The 20,039-nt window shown below is 41.0% G+C and overlaps 1 protein-coding gene across 1 annotated transcript in view; it reads right to left on the minus strand.

Annotated features, from left to right (window-relative positions):
- Positions 1 to 20,039, minus strand: part of angpt4 (angiopoietin 4) — a 44,531-nt gene that overhangs the window by 4,449 nt on the left and 20,043 nt on the right. The window contains exons 2-7 of the mRNA XM_021568371.2: positions 8,367 to 8,522; positions 6,847 to 6,968; positions 2,484 to 2,716; positions 1,350 to 1,462; positions 1,092 to 1,193; positions 621 to 787 (exon numbers count right to left, since the gene is read on the minus strand). Of these exons, the coding sequence (XP_021424046.1) occupies positions 621 to 787; positions 1,092 to 1,193; positions 1,350 to 1,462; positions 2,484 to 2,716; positions 6,847 to 6,968; positions 8,367 to 8,522 (893 nt within the window). The remainder of the gene's footprint in view (positions 1 to 620; positions 788 to 1,091; positions 1,194 to 1,349; positions 1,463 to 2,483; positions 2,717 to 6,846; positions 6,969 to 8,366; positions 8,523 to 20,039) is intronic.

The following is a 20,039-nucleotide window of genomic DNA, read 5'->3' on the forward strand; positions in this document are numbered from 1 at the left end:
CAACCGGCCGTGATTGGGAGTCCCATAGGGCGGCACACAATTGGCCTAGTGTCGTCCGGGTTTGGCCAGTGTAGGCTGTCATTGTAAATAAGAATTTGTCCTTAACTGACTTGCCTAGTTAAAGTCACAATCGTTATAATGATTGGAACAAGGCAAGTGCGTAGAGCTCCACATATTAAAATGAACCGAAACTCACCAAACAATACAAACAAGTACAAACGAAACGTGAAGCTACTGGTGTGCACACAGGCAACTAACTGTAGACAAGATCCCACAAACCCAATGGGGAAAATGGCTATCTAAATATGATCCCCAATCAGAGACAACAATAAACAGCTACCTCTGAACCATATCAGGCCACCATAGAAATACAATTAACCTAGATGACCCACCCTGGTCACTATCACGCCCCAACCAACATAGAAAATAAACAGCTTTCCATGGTCAGGGCGTGACATAAATATTGTTTTTAATTCTGATTTTTCAGCGGGTGCTGCAGCACCCTTACTTCCCAAGGCTATGTGGGAAGTAGAAAATTGTGTTCAGCCATGAAAAATCTGTTTAGAAAGAGCTACGTTTTCCATATGGACATGGTGAAGTCATGAGGTAGAGTACTGTACCTGTATTGTTGTTTCTCACTGGCCAGTTGGAACTTGTCGTAGTGGGAGTAGGGTGTGTTCCCCTCCCAGTCTCTCAGCTCCACTCTCAGGGCATACTGGGTCTGACTGGTCATTTGAAACGCCAGCTCATTCCCAAGCCAGTGCTCTCCCGCAGGGTCCCCAAAACCCTAGAGACAAACATCGGATGATCACACCATTACACAAGGGCACCTTACATCTATATTTTAAGTTCAAGTAGTCCATGTTTGATGCTTTGTCAGCTCTTGGCATCTGAACTGGTCTGCCAATGGATGAATAGGTGTCCAAGCGGCCCAATGGATGAATGGGAAAACATTTTACACAGGGCTTTATTGGGACAACAACATTATTCTCAGCACCTGCACAACAAATCTAACACAGGTAGGTACAGTACAGTAACATCCCTAACGTCAGCTGTGAATTCCAAAGTTGGAGGTTGTCAGGAGTACCCACCATTTTGTATTCCTTCCATGTTCTCTGGAAGTCCACACTGCCGTTGACCCTGCGCTGGACCAATGTCCAGCCTCCACCACTAGTCTCCATGTCACAAAACACCTGGTGAAACAATAACTCAAATCTAGTCATTGCACTTAGCAACGACAGAGGCACCACTCAAAAAACGTTGATCTATCAGCCGCACTTGGAGAAAGTTGACAAGAGAAAGTTGACACAAGTTGGCTTGTGAGGATGATGACAGTGTTATTTATTCACCTGGGTGGGTTCTGTCATGTTACTGATGTATATGTAGTAGACTCCACTGATGTTGTGTCCTGCTTTATAGGCTTCTGCACAATCACAAAACCTCTGGTCTCTCAGCAATATCCCTGCACACACACACAAACACACACACACACACACACACACACACACACACACATTTTGAAACAAAGCCAAAAATAAGTGTTTTGTTTAAAATCTACAAAGGGTAGACAACAATCTGATGACGATAATTGAAAGCAGTCTCATTTGAGTTGGGAACGTCTCCGGAAACAGATGCTGACATGTCCTACTCAGGCAAGATGTTGATTGGGAAGTTCAAATGAGAGTTATCAAAGTGAATCCAAGACTTGACGGCCAAAAACATCATCAAGTCAGCTCCCAACAATCTCTCTCTCTCCTTCTCTCGCTCTCTGTGTCATTAACGACTGGATGTCATTAAGACCGCACAGCACATATGATATCCGCACCCATTTTCCAGAATGTTAGTGTTATCTGAATTTATGAATGTGCAATGGTCCCCAAACGTGTACACATTGTGGCCCACCCAAAGTCTTTACATTTTCATGTTGACCCATCAAAGAAACAAGCCACGTCTTTAGCTCCAACCCAGCCTTAAGCTGTGACTCTAGAGAGGAACTGGCTCGGATCCATCAGTGGATTCTATTTCCCCAGAAGGGACCTAGGTGTTGATGTCTGATAACGTTTGATCTTTTCATTGCCGTGAAAGTGTGCACTCATGGTGGTTTACAGCATGTCTATCGACTGTCTGTCTGCAGACAGCTGTCACAATGACATTATGAACATTCTATCTCTCTGGAGTTAAACACTGGAGTGTACTGGATTTGATTTGACACTTCAATAGAGCGCCGGAGTCTGGTTGAGTTATGACACTCGACTCCCGGACCACCTCTGCAATGTGGTTTGAGCCTTGGTTCGGTCGCTGTCTGTGGCCTTCCTTCCCGTCATTCCTGCTTTATTGTCTGTTCCCCTAACTTCATTCTGTCCTGTCGAAAAACCAATCAAAACAACAAAAGGTTGTTCGACTCTGATCTCTTCAGCCGAGTGTGGACTTATCAGAAAGCAAACTGCATTTGACAAAACCTGAGCTTCTGAAGGTGTTCCTACCTGTACCGGTAGACACCATGTTGATGAGCGTGTGGACCGACTCCATGAGCTGCTGATGCTGCCTTTGCAGGGCTGAGTTGTTGGTGCTGGCCACCCTCAGCTGCCTCTCTAGAGCCTCGATGGCTGTCGTCTGGGTCCTCACCAGTCCTTGTAGCCTATTCTTCTCCTCCCTCATGTCCTCCAGCTCGTCCCGCTGCTGTGACTCCAACACCTGCACCTTGTTCTCCAAATGACTGAGAAGATAGGCGACAAGTATATTTCGTAGTATTTTGATTACCAAGCCTTCTTTTGTCGCTTGTTCTCTAAATTACTCAGCAAAAGGGGCCGGGGGTTTATTTGGATAGTCCATCTGTAGATGCTCTACAAACTATCAGCAACATGTCAACTGCATGTCTGTTGACTTTCAATTATATACTATGTGCTTTGATAAAGCATTCTACCTCCCTACTGTACCTGCCCTACGTCGATTGATCATTAATCTACAGTTTTGGTGTAAACTTGAACCCTTGCTTTACAAGAATAACCACAATGATAGAAGGACAAATAAGTATTTGAACAGGCCCCGTTGTCTCTTGACAACCAAGCTAACTAATTCACTTTCACTGCTTCCATGTGTAAGTAACTCCAAAAAAACACTAACCGTCGAGTAGATAAACCTATGCTCTAGGGTCGTAGCTGAAAATAGATGTGGACTCTGGTTGACTAAACACTGAAACAAGCCAAATGTATGTAACTTGATGAGAGGATAGCAAAGTGAACATAGCACTAGATGAACAACACTGCAACTGAATGTTTGGCCAAAGCACACATCTGGTGATTCTAAATGTGGCTCAAAGAGTGGATGAAACAGGCAGGTAAGTGTCAGTGGTGTTGTACAGATGTAACCTGCTTCAATTACATCTTTCACAACTGCTGTTGGAGTGAAACAAGGCTGACCTTGAATTGGGCTTCTAAAACAATGTATTTACATGGGCAGGTTGTTACGCCCTGAGCTGTTTCACCTGTCTTTGTGCTTGTTTCCACCCCCCTCCAGGTGTTGCCCATCTTCCCCATAATTCCCTGTGTATTTATACCTGGGTTCTCTGTTTGTCTGTTGCCAGTTTGTTTTGTTCGTAGAACCTACCAGCATTTTGTTCCCCTGTTCCTTGCTCCTGTTTTCTAGTTTCCCGTTTCTGACCATTCTGCCTGACCTGACCTGTCGTTTGCCTGCCCCTGTTTAAAGAATAAACTTTTGTTTCTTCAGCACTGTCTGCACCTGGGTCATACCTTAAAACATGATACAGGCATAATGTAACTAACTATCTGCATAGCTCAGTAAACCTGTTGACATTCATACATAGACATCACATTGACGTTACACATTCTGTATATGAAAATATCTCAAACAAGGGTGAGATCCTAGCAGGGTAATTATGAGTTTGGTTGAAACTGCACACAGATATTATTGTTGTAATCCCTACATGTAACAATTTGTACATTCACTGTAATTACACCTGAACAATGTAAAAACTATGTAAATACCAAAAACCATGTAAATAATAGTTATAGCAAGACTAAGTGACTTGGGCATTCAAAACCCTTACATTGGCACAGTGAGATCTGAGTTGAGGCTTAAACCCATTGTATCATTATCCTATACCGCATACCGTATGAGTGATTTCATAGCTTTACAGTAGTGGATGTCAGAGCCAAACTAAATTTGCGGTCAACATGCTGACCATTGCAAAGCAACATAAACTGTGAAAATGATGATTATTTCTAATGGAAATTTATGAGCTGTGAATTATTTTTATGTTGCTGTGGCCTGCTGCTGTTGATTATGGGCACCAGTTCAGTTGTAATGGTGATCAGAAGCTGAGAAAGGATCCCCTTATAGAGTAAATTTCCGTATGATGTAGTGGCCCATTATATTTGTCTACGGTACCCCATATGGCCTGATGTGTAACCAAAACAGAGTGCAAAACAAGATTCAGCTGTGAGCCCCATGTTCTCATTTAAGACAAATTACATCAGTCTATCTGTTACATCTAGAACTTTTATGGGAAATCTGTCACATTTCTCAATGAAAACTGTACCCAACTACCTCATCCCCATATTGTTATTTATTTTTTTGCTCTTTTGCACCCCAGTATCTCTACTTGCACAACATCATCTGCACGTCTATCGCTTCAGTGTTATTGCTAACTTGTAATTATTTCGCCACTATGGCCTATTTATTTCCTTACCTCCCTAATCTTCCTTTATTTGCACACACTGTATATAGATTTTTCTATTGTGGTATTGACTGTACGTTTGTTTATCCCATGTGTAACTCTGTGTTGTTGTTTGTGTCGCACTGCTTTGCTTTATCTTGGCCAGGTCGCAGTTGTAAATGAGAACGTGTTCTCAACTGGCCTACCTGGTTAAATAAAGGTGAAATGAAAATGTTTTTAAAAAGTTTTGCAAGGTCTTTACTTTTGAGAGTTTTGTTTATATTGTAGTTACTAAGCATTATTTTGAATTTCTCATTACATACATTTTACTGCAACGTGCGCTGTCCAAGATTCCACAGTACAGGAGTAATGTTATGGTTTCAAATATGCTTCTTTGCACTGATATGTCTTTTCAACATGAATTATTTTTCAGCTCAAAGCTGCAGAAATACAGTGCCTTGCGAAAGTATTCGGCCCCCGTGAACTTTGCGACCTTTTGCCACATTTCAGGCTTCAAACATAAAGATATAAAACTGTATTTTTTTGTGAAGAATCAACAACAAGTGGGACACAATCATGAAGTGGAACGACATTTATTGGATATTTCAAACTTTTTTAACAAATCAAAAACTGAAAAATTGGGCGTGCAAAATTATTCAGCCCCTTTACTTTCAGTGCAGCAAACTCTCTCCAGAAGTTCAGTGAGGATCTCTGAATGATCCAATGTTGACCTAAATGACTAATGATGATAAATACAATCCACCTGTGTGTAATCAAGTCTCCGTATAAATGCACCTGCACTGTGATAGTCTCAGAGGTCCGTTAAAAGCGCAGAGAGCATCATGAAGAACAAGGAACACACCAGGCAGGTCCGAGATACTGTTGTGAAGAAGTTTAAAGCCGGATTTGGATACAAAAAGATTTCCCAAGCTTTAAACATCCCAAGGAGCACTGTGCAAGCGATAATATTGAAATGGAAGGAGTATCAGACCACTGCAAATCTACCAAGACCTGGCCGTCCCTCTAAACTTTCAGCTCATACAAGGAGAAGACTGATCAGAGATGCAGCCAAGAGGCCTATGATCACTCTGGATGAACTGCAGAGATCTACAGCTGAGGTGGGAGACTCTGTCCATAGGACAACAATCAGTCGTATATTGCACAAATCTGGCCTTTATGGAAGAGTGGCAAGAAGAAAGCCATTTCTTAAAGATATCCATAAAAAGTGTGGTTTAAAGTTTGCCACAAGCCACCTGGGAGACACACCAAACATGTGGAAGAAGGTGCTCTGGTCAGATGAAACCAAAATTGAACGTTTTGGCAACAATGCAAAACGTTATGTTTGGCGTAAAAGCAACACAGCTCATCACCCTGAACACACCATCCCCACTGTCAAACATGGTGGTGGCAGCATCATGGTTTGGGCCTGCTTTTCTTCAGCAGGGACAGGGAAGATGGTTAAAATTGATGGGAAGATGGATGGAGCCAAATACAGGACCATTCTGGAAGAAAACCTGATGGAGTCTGCAAAAGACCTGAGACTGGGACGGAGATTTGTCTTCCAACAAGACAATGATCCAAAACATAAAGCAAAATCTACAATGGAATGGTTCAAAAATAAACTTATCCAGGTGTTAGAATGGCCAAGTCAAAGTCCAGACCTGAATCCAATCGAGAATCTGTGGAAAGAACTGAAAACTGCTGTTCACAAATGCTCTCCATCCAACCTCACTGAGCTCGAGCTGTTTTGCAAGGAGGAATGGGAAAAAATTTCAGTCTCTCGATGTGCAAAACTGATAGAGACATACCCCAAGCGACTTACAGCTGTAATCGCAGCAAAAGGTGGCGCTACAAAGTATTAACTTAAGGGGGCTGAATAATTTTGCACGCCCAATTTTTCAGTTTTTGATTTGTTAAAAAAGTTTGAAATATCCAATAAATGTCGTTCCACTTCATGATTGTGTCCCACTTGTTGTTGATTCTTCACAAAAAAAATACAGTTTTATATCTTTATGTTTGAAGCCTGAAATGTGGCAAAAGGTCGCAAAGTTCAAGGGGGCCAAATACTTTCGCAAGGCACTGTATGTAACAGCTATTTTAGTTGAGATTGTACCACACGTCTTAATGAGGAAATAGCAAACTTATGCAGATATCAAAATGTTATACTGTACCTGTTCTTGTCTTGCAGTTTAGTAATTTTAGAAGTCTGTACCAATAATTCCTTCTCCAGTTTGTTTGTAGATAATGAGTTCTCCAACAACTTGATCTCAATTCTTGATGTCTGGTTCATAACCTACACATAATGACAATAAATGGTAACACTTTATTTAGAGTGGTGATATGTAGCATTCATTCTCAATGCGTCGTCAATTATTTCCAAGGTAATGTACAGAACGTCAGCCTTAATCCCTTCCTTAATGATTACTATGTCACCAATATAAGTAAAGTGTTACCAAATAAACAGATTCCACCAACTTGTGAGCAATGTTAAAAAAAAATACATTCCACAGTTTTATTCTGTTGACCAGAGAGACAAATTAGCATTATGAGGCTATGCAGAACTTTTACCTCTGATGGTGTTCTTGAGCCAAAAGGGATCCTATAATTGGACAGAAATATTTACCCGAAATGACCTTATTGGACAGAGAGCGGCAATCTTCCATAAACAAATGAGCAAACATTTTGCCTAAAACTAAGGATTGGTGTGGTTTCATGAGATAATACATTGATTTATATTATACTGAACAAAAATATAAACGCAGCATGCAACAATTTCAAAGATTTTACTGAGTTACAGTTCATATGATAAATCAATCAATTGAAATCAATTAATTTAGAACCCAATCTATGGATTTTGCATGACTGGAAATACAGATATGCATCTGCTCACAGATTCAAATTGCTCACATTCAAATTGCCATCAATAAAATGCAATTGTATTCATTGTCCGTAGCTTATGCCTGCCTGCCCATACCATAACCCCACCATGTGGCACTCTGTTCACAACGTTGACATCAGCAAACCGCTCTCCCATACGACGCCATACACAAAATCTGTTGTTGTGAGGCTGGTTGGATGTACTGCAAAATTCTCTAAAACAATGTTTGGTAGAGAAATTCATATTAAATTCTCTGGCAACAGCTCTGGTGGAAATTCCTGCAGTCAGCATGCCAATCTGTGGCAATGTGTTGTGTGACAAAACCGCACATCTTAGAGTAGCCTTTTATTGTCCCCAGCACAATGATCAATGATGTAATGATCATGAGGTTTAATCAGCTTCTTGATATGTCCCACCTGGCAGGTGGATGGATTATCTTGGCAAAGGAGAAATGCTTACTAACAAGGATGTAAACACATTTGTGCACAACATTTTAGAGAAATAAACTTTTTGTGTGAATCAAACATTTCTGGGATCTTTTATTTCAGCTCATGAAATATGGGACCAACACTACATGTTGTGTTTATATTTTTGTGCAGTGTATATCATTTGAACCAAACAGCAGAAATTCAAGCCAAATATTAACGTCTATTAGCAACTTAAGTTCCATAGTGTGTCTCTTAGGATATATTTTTTATAGAGTATAAGTTTTTGTTTCATGCATATCTTCGTTGTTAATTAGTTTTATGGAACATCTCATTTAAGAATTATCTTTGAGATTCTGATCACATATAACTCAGATGTAGCCATTACCTTAGCCTCGACAACGTTTAACTTGTGGGTCTGTTCTGCAGTCTGAGTCAACAGGTTAGTTCCGATTTCCAGCATGGTAGCAGTCTGGTTGTGTACTGGATGGTCTTGAATATGCACCATCTCCATCTTGATGTTTTCCTGGATATACTTTTCTAGCTGCAGACACACAAAAACAAATGTTTAACTTCTAGAGCCCCAGGTTTTTGTATTCTACAGTAGATTAATTTCAGTTTACCTTCCCACCATGTGCAGTAATTGTTCCATATTTTGGAGGGTAAGTATGGAAACAAATGATGCATAAGTTAGGAAAAGGTTGTTGTGAAAAATGTCTATTTTAAAATAATTTTTATCTCTCACATACAGTGACAGATGATCTGAAATCTCAACATTTCCAGTCATTGAGTGGCACAAATTTCTACATTGCTTTAAATAACCACAATGCCTGAGCACCCCAGGTTGAGGACAGGCTGTTTGTTATTAGAGACATACTGCATCCCTCTTCGTAGTCATCCTATGACCTGGGCTCTTTGGGAACATGCACTGGTGCCAGCAAAGGTGCGGAGAAGTGGCCTCTAACTCAAACACAGCACAAATAAATACTCGGTCCCCACGATATCAGAAAACACTGAGAGAGAGAGGGAGCCGATACATTTATCTTAACTGTAACAAACACAGGAATCCCTGGGGTATATTTCTAATGTGGTCAGTAGAACATTAGCGTGATAGCATTTTAAAGGTTCAAGTTATTCACAGGCATCAGTGTGCCCTTGGTTTGTTGACAAGACAAAAACGACCAGAGGAAGTAGATGGAATATGGCCAATTTTCCTCGTCAAGGTTCCCTTGACACTCTAATTACTTTTGCAATGGCTAATAACTCCACCTGATTCAGCCATGGCAGGGACCGGAGGTTTAGTGGGGGGAAATTAATTGACATAAACAAGAAACAAAAAGGTCACGCTTTTTTTGTTGGTTCCCCAAAGACACAGTGTGCTTTTACTGGTTAATTGACCCTTGCTTCCTGCCTTTGGATTAAAATTACACAAGACCTGCCCATAATATGAGTTTGGGAACACAGCTACACTTTCTAAGGGTCTGTTAAACTGCTGTTAATTTAAACCAGATGTCTCGTTCTTTCTGATCCTAGTACCTCGGAGGGACTGTGTGACCAAACAGCCCTAATAAAAAAGGGAACTGGCACTGATAAAGAACTAGGTAACAACTGCATAGAAGTGTGTCTGGAACTATTGCAGGGGAGTCATTTCAGCTAAACCTATAGGGTATGGCAGTGTGACAGGGAATTTCCCTGCACGGAATTGTTATAAAATTGAAGCTCATTTACTGCATTTCTACACAATTTAAAAACTCAAATAGTTTATTTTGGAGAACAGCAAAAAACAAGCAAAATTGACTCCAGCCATTATCACCTTGTTGATGTTGCTTCATTCACCTCAGTCAATAGGGGACTTAATGTTCTACAAACCCATGTCATACAATAATTATCTGCTACGCACTAGCTCAGCATCTGCTCTGTTTTGAGAAAAGATTGGCTGTTTCCTGCAGCTGAGTCGATGGGCTCTCCATAAAGCCAGCCAGCCATACAAACAGCCTTCCCTCCCGCTCCCAGGTGTTTGCATGGTCCTAAAGTCAGTCGGCCTAATACCGCTAAACTGTATTTGTCTATTTATCAAGATTGTAGTGATTTTAGTAGCCTATTTTAAACTGTTGGTGTTGCTAGGGTATGGTGACTGCTAGGGTATGGTGCCTATTTTATTAGCACTTACTTGTAACCTTCAAGCTGTTGTGAAGGCTGGTATCACATACAATAAATCTCCATCCCAGCATTCGTGAGACATTACAGGTCAATCATACACCGTCATACCAAATGGTCTCATTGCATGACAAGTGAACACATCAAGATGATCACTCAAAGAATGCACACATTAGCTGAAAATCACTGCCACAAAACTGAAAAAACGTGCATATTCAAAATGTTCAATTTAGCAAGTAAGTGAGTGGTTAGCGAATGGTTAGGGGTGGGTTAGGGATTAGTTAGTGACTTATGGTAAAGCATGGAAACTAGTTAAGGTTAGGATTAAATGTAAACAACAAGCATGGATTCATACCACCATCACGCTTACCTGGGTTCAAATAATGGCTGTTTGCTCGAGTGTGTCTGGGGTGCCAGATGGGTGGGTTTGTACTTTTTTTGACAATTTGATTGGTTCCATTGTACAAGGCAAACTCAATCAAGCACAGGTAAAGTATTTTAAAGATTTCTAATACTATTTGAAGACAGGTTGTCGTGAACTGTGAAACACCGTTGTAAATACTCTCCGAATTAATTTGCTATAATTCATCGCATGATTATTACATTTGAAAAGACAATTCCTGAAATTGGGGACACAGGGTAACCGAAACAAAAGTTGTCCAACTTAAGGCATTTTGCAAATGAGTCCAAAGCTAAAACACATAGAGTGTCCTTGGCCAGTCGCACTCGTTTCTCTGTAATCCCCCCAAATCCTTAATATCTTTGGGGTTTGCCTCTGTCTAGGTTGCTGCCTGAAGTCAACCACTCCACTCGGCTGAACAAAACAATAACTTCCTGCTCCTGGGCTGTTGACTGCTTTCCAGTAGAACTATTAGTAGTAAAACCGTTTTAACCCTCCATCACTTCACTCTCATATGACAAGCCCAAACACGGACTGAAGCAATGGCCTGAGGTTCTGTTGCTAAATGAATTTCCAGTGGCATGGAGGAAGGCCTCCGTCAAACTAGGAAAGTTAGATAGATTTGAATAACTCATTTCCTAATAAAGATAAGAAAGTGTGGTAAGAAGGGGTTTCCTTAAACCTCAGATTAATTGGGAGAAGAGTGGATATTCCAAGAACTTGATTAAAAACTAACGTTGCATTATGTGTTCATAAGAGTCATTCAAATTTCAGCTAGGCTGATTTGATTTTGTAGACTGTGACAGTATAAATTCAGAGTATATTAAAGCCTCCAGCTTTGACATTAAACCCCTTGTCTGCATCATCTAATTGCAAAACCACACATTATACCTTTAGCTACAATGGCATATTTTGTTATAAGTAATAAGCCCAGACAGCAATCGTCTGCGGGGCATATCTGGTTGTTTTGTGACACAAATGGGTCAGTGCACATCATATGGCTCAGATACTGTCTGAATGTGGGATATTCACACTTTCCTATGGGCCAGATCTGGCTTGAGGTAAGTGGCCCGAACAGCTTCCTGTAGTTGCTGGCCCACTTTTGGACTGAATGTGAGCTGCATTTATCTTGCTGGGAAAGTTCTGGCCTTTTCATGGCCAATATCTGGTTTGGTTAAAACTGTGTTAGCCTCTCTGGAGCTTAAGCCATTGCATTAGTTTGTGGAGCTAATGCAACTATTCTGGTCTCAGGCAAGGTTACTCAACACGTTACAAGGACATCGATGGCAAAAGTGCATAAAGATGGCTGAATACAGACATACCGTCATTGTTTTAGCACTGTGTGTTAAGACGATTGTTATGAATGGTACTGCAACACTCATAAAGGTGTTATGGCTGGTTTCATAAAGGTGTTATGGCTGGTTTCATAGAGGTGTTATGGCTGGTTTCATAAATATGTTATGGCTGGTTTCATAAAGGTGTTATGGTTGGTTTCATAAAGGTGTTATGGCTGGTTTCATAAAGGTGTTATGGTTGGTTTCATAAAGGTGTTATGGCTGGTTTCATAAAGGTGTTATGGCTGGTTTCATAAAGGTGTTATGGCTGCTTTCATAAAGGTGTTATGGCTGGTTTCATAAAGGTGTTATGGCTGGTTTCATAAAGGTGTTATGGCTGGTTTCATAAAGGTGTTATTTTTTCCTCTCTTTTTATGTCTCATAGAGAGAAAAATGGATAGGGTTCAAAGATCAGCTCGTTCTACATGATATGGGATAAAGATGTTACTATAGAATACGGACAGAGCCATCTTGGGTGCGGCACAAACATATTCCGATTGATAAACACAGCATGAAGCATTCTTATTGCTGAAAGTCCACTATGTGGATGTTTTGGTATCATCTGGGAGATGCATGGAAAACTCCCCTGAACATTGCTCAATTTAACCTCAATACAAGTGTTTATGTTGGATGGATCGGAAACATTGTCTGCCTTCAAATGTCACTCTAAAAGAGTGTTCCGCAACAACGTTATGTAAATGTTATTGTTATGTATAATGGTTTCTAAAATATTGTTTAATTTGTGTTCATAGGACAGCATCGTTTTTACAGAGAGTCATGTTGTTGAATATTCAAGTGTCCCTCTTTTTCATCACTCTAGAAGCATTACTATAGAAGCAGTTTCAGCATCTTTTGTATGCTGGTTTGGATCTAATTGTATGAAGTTGTGGGAGTTTTGTGGAGGCCTAATTTGGGCGAAACTTATTTTAATTTTATATGATTATCTAAACTCTAGTACATCATCCTCCACCACACACCGAAAATAAAACAATGACCAACCACAAGCTACGACCTTCAAAATTAGTTTAGCAACTCTTATTTTGAGTATTTCTTATTACCATGGATGTTTGAGTAAAGAAGGGCAAAACAGTTACTCCACACCAGGTGGCAGTTGGCAGGCACAAGATACAACTGATGTCCTGATGATTGAGAAGAGCTGGCGTGTTTACATAGCTTTAGGGTCTTATGTATGGAAGTTGGCTATGCTAATATTGACCTAAACATACCTTCCATTTTACGTGGTGCCAAGCAAACATCTAATCCCTGATGAAAAGTGACCACTGTGGATTCTTCCTTACCCACAATCCTCTAGCTGAAAACTTCCCACAATAACAGGTCATCAAAAACATATTGTTATGTAGAATATTATCTGTTTAGAGTACACAGCATTCAAGTCCATTCCTATCACATTGTACTGTTCTGTTGCTGCAACCTAAAATACATAATGACTATGACTGTACCGTGTAAGCCTCGCAACACTCTCTGAGTATGTGGGAGGGTCAGTGGGAGGTTGCTAATCCCCTACAAACAAGCTGCAACAAACATCTCACTCATCCAGGCCCAAATCAGGACCAGATGGACAAAGTCAACAATGGGTACTGCAAGCAAGCTAAAGGTCTTGTTTTATGTCCTTTCTCTAGCTCTGTCAACATGTACAGTGCATTCGGAAAGTATTCAGACCCCTTGACTTTTTCCACATTTTGTGACTTTACAGCCTTATTCTAAAATTGATGAAATAGTTTTTTCCCCTTCACCAATCTACACACAATGCCCCATAATGACAAAGAAAAAACATATTTTTAGAAATGTTTGCAAATGTATTCAAAATATCACATTTACATACGTATTCAGACCCTTTACTCAGTACTTTGTTGAAGCACCTTTGGCAGCGATTACAGCCTCGAGTCTTCTTGGGTATGAAGCTACAAGCTTGGCACACCTATATTTGGGGAGTTTCTCCCATTCTTCTCTGCAGATCCTCTCAAGCTCTGTCAGGTTGGATGGGGAGCGTCGATGCACAGCTAAATAGGTCTCTCCAGAGATGTTCAATTGGGTTATAGTCCGGGCTCTGGCTGGACCAGACAAGGACATTCAGAGAATTGTCCCAAAGCCACTCCTGCGTTGTCTTGGCTGTGTGCTTAGGATCCTTGACCTGTTGGAAGGTGAACCTTCGCCCCAGTCGGAGGTCCTGAGCACTCTTGTGCAGGTTTTCATCAAGGATCTCTCTGTACTTCAACCCGTTCATCATTCCCTCGACCCTGATTAGTTGCCCAGTCCCTGCCGCTGAAAATCATGCTCAAAGCATGATGCTGCCACCACCATGCTTCACCGTAGGGATGGTGCCAGGTTTCCACCATGCTTCACCATAGGGATGGTGCCAGGTTTCCTCCATGCTTGGCATTCAGGACAAAGTGTTCAATATTGGTTTCATAAGACCATAGAATCTTGTTTCTCATGGTCTGAGTCCTTTAGGTACCTTTTGGCAAAGTCTCAGCGGGCTGTCATGTGCTTTTTACTGAGGAGTGGCTTCCGCTCTGGCCACTCTACCATAAAGACCTGATTGCTGGAGTACTGCAGAAATGGTTGTTCTTCTGGAAGGTTCTCCCATGTCTGTCAGAGTGACCATTGGGTTCTTGGTCACCTCCCTGACCAAGGCCCTTCGCCCCTGACTGCTCAGTTTGGCCGGGCAGCCGGCTCTAGGAAGAGTCTTGGTGGTTCCAAGCTTCTTCCATTTAAGATTGATGGAGGCCACTGTGTTCTTAGGGACCTTCAATGCCGACCAAATGTTTTGGTACCCTTCCTCAGATCTGTGCCTCTTCACATTCCCATCTCGGAGCTCTACGGACAATTCCTTCGACCTCATGGCTGGTGTTTGCTCTGACATGCACTGTCAACTGTGGGACCTGTGTGTGCCTTTCCAAATCATGTCCAATCAATTGTATTTACCACAGGTGGACTCCAATAAAGTTATAGAAACAGTTCAAGAAGGATCAATGGAAACAGAATGCACCTGAGCTCAATTTCGAGTCTCATAGCAAAGGGTCCGAATACTTACAGTGGGGCAAAAAAGTATTTAGTCAGCCACCAATTGTGCAAGTTCTCTCACTTAAAAAGAGGAGAGAGACTTTCAACTCCCTCCAAAGATTTTCTATGGGGTTGAGATCTGGAGACTGTCTAGGCCACTCCAGGACCTTGAAATGCTTCTTACGAAGCCACTCCTTCGTTGCCCGGGCGGTGTGTTTGGGATCATTGTCATGCTGAAAGACCCAGCCACGTTTCATCTTCAATGCCCTTGCTGATGGAAGGAGGTTTTCACTCAAAATCTCACGATACATGGCCCCATTCATTCTTTCCTTTACACAGATCAGTCGTCTTGGTCCCTTTGCAGAAAAACAGCCTCAAAGCATGATGTTTCCACCCTCATGCTTCACAGTAGATATGGTGTTCTTTGGATGCAACGCAGCATTCTTTGTCCTCCAAACACGACGAGTTGAGTTTTTACCAAAAAGTTATATTTTGGTTTCCTCTGACCAAATGGCATTCTCCCAATCTTCTTCTGGATCATCCAAATGCTCTCTAGCAAACTTCAGACGGGCCTGGACATGTACTGGCTTAAGCAGGGGGACACGTCTGGCACTGCAGGATTTGAGTCCCTGGCGACGTAGTGTGTTACTGATGGTAGGCTTTGTTACTTTGGTCCCAGCTCTCTGCAGGTCATTCACTAAGTCATTCACATTCGTGTGGTTCTGGGATTTTTGCTCACCGTTCTTGTGATCATTTTGACCCCACGGGGTGAGATCTTGCGTGGAGCCCCAGATCGAGGGAGATTATCAGTGGTCTTGTATGTCTTTCATTTCCTAATACAGTGCCTTGCGAAAGTATTCGGGCCCCCTTGAACTTTGCGACCTTTTGCCACATTTCAGGCTTCAAACATAAAGATATAAAACTGTATTTTTTTGTGAAGAATCAACAACAAGTGGGACACAATCATGAAGTGGAACAACATTTATTGGATATTTCAAACTTTTTTAATAATCAAAAACTGAAAAATTGGGTGTGCGAAATTATTCAGCCCCCTTAAGTTAATACTTTGTAGCGCCACCTTTTGCTGCGATTACAGCTGTAAGTCGCTTGGGGTATGTCTCTATCAGTTTTGCACATCGAGGGACTGACATTTTTTCCCATTCCTCCTTGCAAAACAGCTCGAGCTCAGTGAGGTTGGATGGAGAGCATTTGTGAACAGCAGTTTTCAGTTCTTTCCACAGATTATCGATTGGATTCAGGTCTGGACATTGACTTGGCCATTCTAACACCTGGATATGTTTATTTTTGAACCATTCCATTGTAGATTTTGCTTTATGTTTTGGATCATTGTCTTGTTGAAAGACAAATCTCCGTCCCAGTCTCCATCAGGTTTTCTTCCAGAATGGTCCTGTATTTGGCTCCATCCATCTTCCCATCAATTTTAACCATCTTCCCTGTCCCTGCTGAAGAAAAGAAGGCCCAAACCATGATGCTGCCACCACCATGTTTGACAGTGGGGATGGTGTGTTCAGCTGTGTTGCTTTTACGCCAAACATAACGTTTTGCATTGTTGCCAAAAAGTTCAATTTTGGTTTCATCTGACCAGAGCACCTTCTTCCACATGTTTGGTGTGTCTCCCAGGTGGCTTGTGGCAAACTTTAACCAACACATTTTATGGATATCTTTAAGAAATGGCTTTCTTCTTGCCACTCTTCAATAAAGGCCAGATTTATGCAATATACGACTGATTGTTGTCCTATGGACAGAGTCTCCCACCTCAGCTGTAGATCTCTGCAGTTCATCCAGAGTGATCATGGGCCTCTTGGCTGCATCTCTGATCAGTCTTCTCCTTGTATGAGCTGAAAGTTTAGAGGGACGGCCAGGTCTTGGTAGATTTGCAGTGGTCTGATACTCCTTCCATGTCAATATTATCGCTTGCACAGTGCTCCTTGGGATGTTTAAAGCTTGGGAAATCTTTTTGTATCCAAATCCGGCTTTAAACTTCTTCACAACAGTATCTCGGACCTGCCTGGTGTGTTCCTTGTTCTTCATGATGCTCTCTGCGCTTTTAACGGACCTCTGAGACTATCACAGTGCAGGTGCATTTATACGGAGACTTGATTACACACAGGTGGATTGTATTTATCATCATTAGTCATTTAGGTCAACATTGGATCATTCAGAGATCCTCACTGAACTTCTGGAGTGAGTTTGCTTCACTGAAAGTAAAGGGGCTCAATAATTTTACACGCCCAATTTTTCAGTTTTTGATTTGTTAAAAAAGTTTGAAATATCCAATAAATTGTGTCCCACTTGTTGTTGATTCTTCACAAAAAAATACAGTTTTATATCTTTATGTTTGAAGCCTGAAATGTGGCAAAAGGTCGCAAAGTTCAAGGGGGCCGAATACTTTCGCAAGGCACTGTAATTGCTCCCACAGTTGATTTCTTCAAACCAAGCTGCTTACCTCTTGCAGATTCAGTCTTCCCAGCCTAGTGCAGGTCTATAATTTTGTTTCTGGTGTCCTTTGACAGCCCTTTGGTCTTGGCCATAGTGGAGTGTGATTTTCTGGATTTTTTTTCTCATTTTGTCTGTCATAGTTGAAGTGTACCTATGATTAAAATTACAGGCCTCTCTCCCATAAGTGGGAGAACTTGCACAATTGGTGGCTGACTAAATACTTTTTTGCCCCACTGTACTCAAATATGGTATTTCAGTGTTTTATTTTTAATACATTTGCAAAAATGTCTAAAACCCTGTTTTTCGCTTTGTTATTATGGGGTATTGTGCGTAGATTGAGGGAAAAAATGTTTTTTTAATCAATTTCAGAATAAGGCTGTAATGTAACGAAATGTGGACAAAGTCAAGGGGTCTGAATTCTTTCCGAATGCACTGTATATAGTGCATTGACTTGTGCCCTCTATGTCTCTTGCATACAGTGCCTTGTTTCAAAGACCAGTGTAAAAGTACTTCAATCTCACACCTCCTTTGTCCTCCTCAGCTTCCATCCATGGCAAATGTTACCCGAAGAGGGAAGTAGGTGATGGTTGGGTGAGAAAGTCATTATTTGCTATGGTGCATTCATGCTGTACTATATGAATGCCTGGTTGGGGGCAGGGTTGGTTATGTTACTTTCTAAATGTAATCCATTACAGTTACTAGTTACTGTCCAAATTTGTAACCAGTAACATAACTTTTGGATTACCCAAACTCAGTAACATAATCTGACTACTTTCAGTTACGTTTGGATTACTTTACTCAAGAGGCATTAGAAGAAGACAAAGAGGATCCATCAAACGTATTTGGTGTGTCATCATAGTAGTCTCTGACTTGTGGTCAGACTTGCTCAGGTGGAACAAACTTAAACTTCCGCCTTTTTATAATTATGAATTGAATGTCATTGAGAAAGCAGACAGGTGTCAATTTATTTTTTCGCAAAAACATCCTTGCCAAATGTAAAAGTAATCAAAGAAGTAATCATCTAGTTTTTCGAAAGAATCTGTCATCTGATTACAAGTACTTTTGCTGGTAACGTAATTGACTACAGTTTAAAAAAATTGTACTCAGATGACATGTAATCAGTTACACTCAAACCCTGGTTGGGAGGATATGGTTTTAAGCTGACCATAGGGGATGATACTGTGTATATGCATATGGAGTTCAAACCCCAAACACATAAAGGTCCTGCTTATCAATCTTGTTAATCAAAGACCTATTATTTCAAGCCATGTCACGCCCTGACCTTATAGATCCTTTTTTCCCCCCTCTATGTTTGGTTAGGTCAGGGTGTGACTCGGGTGGGAAAGTCTATGTTTTCTATTTCTTTGTTTTTGGCCGTGTTTGTGTGTGTGTGTGTGTGTGTGTGTGTCTGTCTATCGTTGTCTCTGATTGGGGATCACATATAAGTTGTCATTTTCCTTTTGGGTTTTGTGGGCTCTTGTTTTCTGTTTAGTGTCTGTACCTGACTGTACGCTTTCGTTTTCACTTTTGTTATTTTTGTTTGAGTGTTTAAAAAATGTAAAAAATATATCATGAACACTTTCCACACTACGCTTTGGTCCACTCTTCGCTTTGGTCCACTTTCGACGAGAGCCGTTACAAGCCATTTGATTTGGCACACACAAGCTTTGGTCCACTCTGCACTTTGGTCCACTTTCGACGAGAGCCGTTACAAGCCATTTGACTTGGCACACAGATGACTTCATTTTTGAAACACAGGGATTTGACGTTACATGTAGCCCTACTTATTTTATTAACTATGATAATAAATAGCCCCCACATGACTATTAATAATAGCTATTAACAAACTCCGTTGTCATTGTGTTTTCACAGATGGGATTTGACGGACATCTAAGATTAACATAATTTTGTAACTCGGGTACTGTTGAGTCTGTCCATCTACAGATGTAGGCTCTTAATTTGATCACTATTTTGTTACTGAGAATTTCCCTGCAAGGCAGGACATGCAAAGTAGTAGTGCATGTGAGTTTTAAAAAGGCTTCTAAAGTTTGTAATTTTCACTTTGAAATGTCAGACTTGACAAAATAAACATGTATCAAGCCATACAGACATTTCCATTAATTATAATCCACATAATAATTCACATTTCCTGCTGTAGCAAACTGGCTCATATTAAGATCCAACATCTCTACTCTGTTTTACCTTGCTTTGTGTCTTGAACGCATGCAACATGCTCAATTAGCCTGGATAGCATCTCAGGAAAGTGCACTCTCCTCCAGAGTGGCACTACATTACACACTGAACTAGAAATCATGTTGACAACAAGGAACGTGACAAAGTCAACCTAGATCTGTCTATCTAATTAAAATCAGGGTAACACTTTATTTGGATCGTCCATCTGTAGACTGCCTATCTACAGACTATCAGTAACATTTCAACTAACTATCTATTAACCTTAACCCTTATCCTAACCCTAAACTTAACCATTACCCTTAGTCTAAACCAAACCCTAACCTTAGCAAGCAGTTGCTTATCAACAGATAGTTTGTTGATAGCATGACCGTATGTAGAGCATCTACAGATGGGCTATTCGGACCACACAAATAAAGTGTGGCCAACATCAGCCATGGGGTTTCATTGTCCAACGATCTGCTGTCCTGCTGAGGAGACCTTGCCGTGGATGGTA

Source organism: Oncorhynchus mykiss, chromosome 17 (assembly GCF_013265735.2).
Source record: "Oncorhynchus mykiss isolate Arlee chromosome 17, USDA_OmykA_1.1, whole genome shotgun sequence".
Classification (NCBI taxonomy): domain Eukaryota; kingdom Metazoa; phylum Chordata; class Actinopteri; order Salmoniformes; family Salmonidae; genus Oncorhynchus; species Oncorhynchus mykiss.